The 5,724-nt window shown below is 50.1% G+C and overlaps 2 protein-coding genes and 1 long non-coding RNA gene across 6 annotated transcripts in view; 2 read left to right on the top strand and 1 right to left on the bottom strand.

The window, feature by feature from the left end:
- The window catches only part of LOC106936753 (CSC1-like protein 2), a 31,546-nt gene extending 26,983 nt beyond the window's left edge, over positions 1–4,563 (bottom strand). Inside the window, exon 1 of one of the 4 annotated variants that reach the window (XM_015017943.1) lies at positions 4,484–4,563. The gene's annotated coding sequence lies outside the window, so the exon portion shown is untranslated. Of the gene's footprint in view, positions 1–3,622; positions 3,705–3,986; positions 4,285–4,483 lie in introns of those variants that run through there. The other 3 variants (XM_015017946.1, XM_015017945.1, XM_015017944.1) reach the window with 3 other exon arrangements.
- On the top strand, positions 1,916–2,922 carry LOC106936760 (uncharacterized). Its single transcript, XR_001422207.1, has 2 exons — positions 1,916–1,953; positions 1,989–2,922. It is a non-coding gene; the product is annotated as an uncharacterized LOC106936760 (long non-coding RNA).
- A 651-nt stretch (positions 4,564–5,214) lies between the features above and the next one.
- Positions 5,215–5,718, top strand: LOC106936758 (3-oxo-5-alpha-steroid 4-dehydrogenase 2-like). Its single transcript, XM_015017958.1, has one exon. It carries the CDS (start codon positions 5,229–5,231, stop codon positions 5,565–5,567), a length of 339 nt encoding a protein of 112 aa, XP_014873444.1. The 5' UTR covers positions 5,215–5,228; the 3' UTR covers positions 5,568–5,718.
- Positions 5,719–5,724: the final 6 nt, after the last annotated feature.

Here is a 5,724-nt window from a genome sequence, read left to right as displayed (position 1 = left end):
GGAGTACCGCTCCAAGATGGCCGCCCTAAATCTAGTCAGCGACAATAGGCGAGAGCGGTCCATGAGGGTCTATCCTTATATTGTGTCTATGCGTCTAGGTATTCATGTCCATGGAGGAGGATACAGGCGCTTTAGACAGCTCGCTATGCTAGTTGCAATATTAGCATGCTAATTCTAATAAATGGACAGCAGTCATTTTTTAGAGGTGTTGGAAATAAAACCTCCTCCACTGAGTCTGACACAAAGAAGGACTGCACAAATATCACCATGGAAACCTCAGTACTAACAGCTGAAAGCAGCATGCGAGCTGACGTGCTAGCTATGTTTACGCTATAGCGAGCCGGCTAGCATTCAGTCACAGCCCTGAAGAGGAGGAGCTTTGCTTCATGTGGCTTTACTCTGATTAGATCTTCATCACCATGGTAACCAGGGGCAGTGCTGCAGCTGTAGGTGTTCTGCTACCTGACGCTCCGGAACCAAAGGTAAAAATAAAAGTTTTAAAGATGGAAGATTAAAATGTTGAGCAGCGATCCAGGAAACCGTCCAGATGGGGTCCATCAGTCTGTCCTGACCGGACCGACTGGTTCTGCAAACCGGTTTGGACTCATTTGAGCTGAAGGAACCATATGAGAGCCCAGATTCTGATGAACCCGATCCAGATAACCCGGTTGCCTTCCTGACATCCTGGATCTGACTTGATCCATGGTCCTCCAGCGGTTCTGTTCGGCCGCTCCAAGATATCCACGTCTAGTTCTGTTTGATTCTGGTTCTGTTTATTACTGGAGCAGTTGACGGAGATCCATAAAAGTTCTGCTTCCAGAACCAACAGGGTTCTCCCTGCTGTCCTCCACCCAGACCTCTCTCCCCGTTGCCATGGCGCCGCGGCAGCATGACTCATCGTCCAGGCCCCGCCCCCTCCCAGGCCCGGCTCCTGATTGGTCCGGGTGGACCGGCTGCAGCCGGCAGATAACGATAAGGAGCCTCAGATAAGAAACAGGAAGTGGTTCTGCTGCAGCGTCCCGCTCTAAAACCAGAACCACCAACGGCCCGGTCAGAACGGGATCGGCAGAACTTCCGACTGTCAGCAGAACCTGGCCAAATGTTGTAGAACCATGAGAATAGTTCTGAAGTTCAAACGTCTACCCTGAGACCAATTCTAGTCCGAATCTGGACCCAAATGGATGAAATCCCTGGAATAACCTGCTGATTCCTCCATTCTGACCCGGTTCAGCTCTTCAGACCCGGTTTCCTTCTTGGAGTCCAGAGAGGATGAAGGTCAAAGCTGCAGCTGACGATTAATCGGTTCAATAATCAGCTCGTTCTGCAGATTTTATTCCACGTTAGAAACGCGTTAAAGAAGTAAATTAATTTATTTCCTTTTTGAAAGCAGAAATAATTTCCTGCCAGCAGAAAATCCATCTGCAGCTGAAATCCCCCCGACACGAGAAAAGCTGAACATCAATATATTGTTTATTGATTGACTGAATGCTAAAGCCGATTAATGGGAGATTATTTCCAGAATGTGAAGCTAAAACTGAACTAGAGTTCAAACTAAAATGTTTTTATTTTATCCTCCTGACTACCAGGAAAAAAAAATATTGTCCAATCACCATTTTTTTTAAATCCCACATTCTTTGTAAGGTAATAAAAGTTTTTTTGCACTTACTTTGTCTCTTCCCATAAAATGTGTTACTACTGATGAACGCAGTTTTTATGAATTAGAAAAAGATACGTACAAAAGTCCCACCCCTTCACATGTGGTATCATTGAAAAGCCCTAAATGTCCTCTCCAGATACCAAAAGGAATTAATTCAGTAGAATGCAGGGGGTGGGAGATATTCAACTTTAGAAATGTCCTCTACAGAGGACAAAAATGAACTACTGGTAGTCAGGAGGTTAAATGTTTATATGTATTTACATTTTTATTTTAATTATTGATTTGGGTTTCTTTCAGTCTGGATTCAGTTTTTTTTTATTTTTTTTTTTAGGTTTTATGGGATCTGGTGGCCTTTATTCGATAGTGATTTGACAGGAAATGAGAGAAGAGCAGGCCGGGAATCGAACCTGCAACCCCTGCGCCCCACTGAGCCCCCTGAATGATCCGTTAATCCATAATCTATTACTGAATTAATTTAGGATACATTCAGTAGAAAACAGAACCAGAACCTCTAAAACCTTCTGTTCATCTCCAGAACTGCTGAAGAACTGGACTGAAACGGGTCAGTAGAACGGATCAGAACCGGTTTTGTCGGCTGCAGTCTGTTTCTTTTCCTGACCTGGCGGACAGAACATCAACTCCTCCATGTTCTAGGTTCTATAGATCTAGGTGCAGGCAGGTCCAGTCAGGTGCGCATGCGCACTGGAGATAACCCTTCAAGTAAAAAAAGAAAAGAATAGTTTTTGGATTTTTTTATTATCTAACCCTCTTTACTATTAAAATTGTGGAGAAAAATGATCTTTTGGGTGAAAACGTCTTGTAAAGTCTGTTGTGGGAACGCCAAAGCCTGAATCCGATTGGTCAGTTTGCTTTTGTTTATTTGGCAGCTTGGTGTTTTTTCTGTGAGCTAAAAATGAAAGAGGGAGTTTGATCCTCCCGTAGTTCAAAGAGCCGTTTGGATCCCGCCTGAGCTTTTCAGCTGTGTGGTTCTGGTGGGTCGCCGGTTTTATGGTTTGGCGAACGGAAGAGCTGATGGGTCACCGGTTGGCCGACCGTGAAATCTGCCGCTCTTCCTGAGCGTGGCGCTACACCTGCGGGTTAAACAGTGGAAATGTTGACCAAAGAGTAGAAATGAAGCAGACATTGTTGCTTCTCCTCCTCTGGACGTCTCAGAGCCACCGGAACCTGGGAATCTCCTTCCTCCTCCCGGTCCACATCATGTCTTCTTATTTAGCATAATTTGTGGAAAAATAAATGAATAAAAATTTATAAAAGTGTCAGCTGTTTCAGTGGGCCATGCGCATTACGCGCTGTGGTTTAGGTTTGTGCTGGTTTCATGAGCATTGTGCCCTTGCAGGTCAGGAGCAGCGATACTTCAGTGCTGCCCTCCGATAACCTGCAGGCGCCCTGGGTCCAGCGGTTCTGTTTTTAAATCGCTTAATGATTAGAATCGGACCGGAACCGAGATCCTTTAGAATGTGGCAGTTATCGATCAACGGCTTTGATAAACATAGATATTAAAATATTGGCGGCCGTCTGGAAAATAGAGTTCATGTTTCTTTCATGTTTTCAACACAAATTAAAAACTGGATTTTCTCTCTTGATGCTGAAAACGCCTCGATGGAATTCAGATGCTTCTGGAAACCATCGCTAAACTTTCACTAAAATCATAAAGTTTCTGTTCTGACGCATCTGCCAGGTGCTGACACCGATATCAGCTCAGAACCAGAACCGGTTCATCACCAGGTCTAACGAGGAAGCTCTGAAGTGATAGATTGAACATTTACTGGTTTATTTTCCAGGTTTGGGCTCCAGCTCCATCAGGTCTTTATAAATCAAGGTGATGGAAACTACTTCCTGTTAACTCTGGAAATATTCTGAAAAAGCTGCAGCTCGTGTTGGACCGGGATCAAACACCGAACCGAGCCTTCGGTTTTCAGACCTGACAGCCTTTGACTCACTGACCTGATTTCTGCGGGAGCTCCAGCAGGCCGTGCGGGGCCGCAGCACCTACAGCTAGGCCCGAACCGAACCGGCCCTCCTAGTCAAACAAAGCGCAGAGACCCCGCACATCCGCCACCTGAGTGAATCTGCTCCATCAGATGCGGACAGGCACAAGCGCGCGCCGGGCGCGTGCACAGTGCACACATTATGTAACCCCCCCTCCGCGGCCCCCACCGGGCCGGATGGATGCTGCCGGGGGAAGCGGCGCCGCCAGGCCGCCGGAGAGGCTCCAGCCGCGGCCTGGTGGCCCGCGGCGGCCCGCTGAGCGGATCAGGCGGAGACGCAGCTCAAAGCCAATCATGGAGAATTAGAACAAAGCCGGTACCTGACCATCCGAAGCCGAACCGAACCCCCTGTGCTGCTCCGCTCCGCTTCCAAAACAACCGCTAAATGAACAAATCCTCAGAAGTCCCGATGCGCCCGAACCGCGGGCCGCCGCAGCGCCGCCATCCCGCAGAAACCCGCAAAGAGCCGCAGAGAGCTGGATCCACCGCCGGGGATGCTGGGCCGACAGTCCGCTGCGAGCCGCTGCTCCTCCGCCGGCTGTCCGAGGCAAAATGGAGGCGGAGCGGAGCTGCGGTGACGCGCCGCCGCCAGCAGGGGGCAGCAGGAGCTGACCTTCAGGCTGCGTCTCGCCCTGCGGTTACACAACCGGTCCACGCAGAAGAAGACCTGCTGCTGCTGCTGCTGCTGATGATGATGCTGCTGATGATGATGAAATCAGGTCTCCGATCATCTGGACGCCTTATCACGTGACTAAATGAAGGACTTCCGGTCTGACGGGCCGGACAACCAGAGGAAAAAAGTTTGGCTAAATCTTACGATGAGCTGCGGAGGCAGCAAGGTCCCCGGTTCGAATCCCAGCCGGTTCTGCGGTGGACCCGCCCAGGATGGACCTGGGCGGGTTGGTGGCAGCGTTCATCGTTTCTTCGTCAGGGCGAACCTCCACGATGATCCACTTTTTAAAGTTTTTTCAGAGTTAGTCTGCGGCACATAAAGTTTGCTACTGTCAGATCCGTCTCTCTCAGGTCCAGCAGAGGACGGATGGACTCAGTGGACCTCTAACCGTCCAGCAAGCCAGAGCACGACGCAGAACCGAGAATTAAATCATGTTTATTATCAGAGTCTCATCTGCTTCTGGTTATAATAGGACAGAAACATAAATATTATAAAACATCTGAAATCTGAACTGGAGAAGAGGATGATGAAGATTTAACTTAATGAAATTTAAAGTCGGATCTCCGCCTGGACTCCCAGGAACCGGGTCAGAACAGAACCTGTGCTGCTGATTGGATCCCGTTATGTTCGGCGATCAGACAGGGAGTGATGGGAGGAAGATGGTTCTGATGGAGGTTCTGGTTCTGATCTTCATCTAAACTGGTTCCGGCCTGGAAACCCGGATCCCATCAGAACCGAACCTTTTGACCCTTCACAGAGCCACGGCTCGGCTGTTGATGCCGAACCGGAAGCCAGATTTCTGCCTCTTCCTCCAGCCTCTGCAGCTCATTGGCTGAGCCTTCGGCTCTGGCACAGGGCCGCGCCGGAAGCAACAGCTGCGCCGCGGCTGATGGAGTGCCGATCTGCCGCCGTGTCGTTCCTCAGCTGGGCGCTGGTGGTCAGCGGGGCGGCCTTCCTGCTGCGGCAGACGCGCCGCTGCGGACAGTACGGCCGCTACGCGGAGCCGGGCGGTCGCTGCTGGCCCGCCGGCCCGGCATGGTTCCTGCAGGAGGTTCCGGCCTTCCTGGTTCCGCTGCTGCTGCTGGTGGGTTTTGGAGAACCGGGCGCTGCCACCGGGAGGTCGCTGCTCGTCTGGACCTTCATGCTGCACTACTTCTACAGGTCAGAGGGACCGAACCGGGACGGGTGGGAGGTTCTGGAAAGGTTCGGGGTGTTTTGGGTCATTTAGTGACGCAGTGAGCTCAGGTCCAGAGTTTCGGAACCAGGGGCGCCGCCAGGAATCTTGGGCCCCCTGACAAAAACTTTGTTCAACCTTTTCTGAGCCCAGGTACATTGTTTTAATTGAAACAATCAGAGGAACACCACCAACCAAAAATGTAAACAAA

This window comes from Poecilia latipinna, unplaced genomic scaffold (assembly GCF_001443285.1).
Source record: "Poecilia latipinna isolate Pla-1442-1.1 unplaced genomic scaffold, P_latipinna-1.0 Scaffold2210, whole genome shotgun sequence".
Classification (NCBI taxonomy): Eukaryota; Metazoa; Chordata; class Actinopteri; order Cyprinodontiformes; family Poeciliidae; genus Poecilia; species Poecilia latipinna.
This window is presented reverse-complemented; position numbering and strand designations above follow the sequence as displayed.

Bases quoted from the DNA above. Each gene is read 5' to 3' on its own strand.
- LOC106936758 (XM_015017958.1), top strand. From the start codon at position 5,229: ATGGAGTGCCGATCTGCCGCCGTGTCGTTCCTCAGCTGGGCGCTGGTG.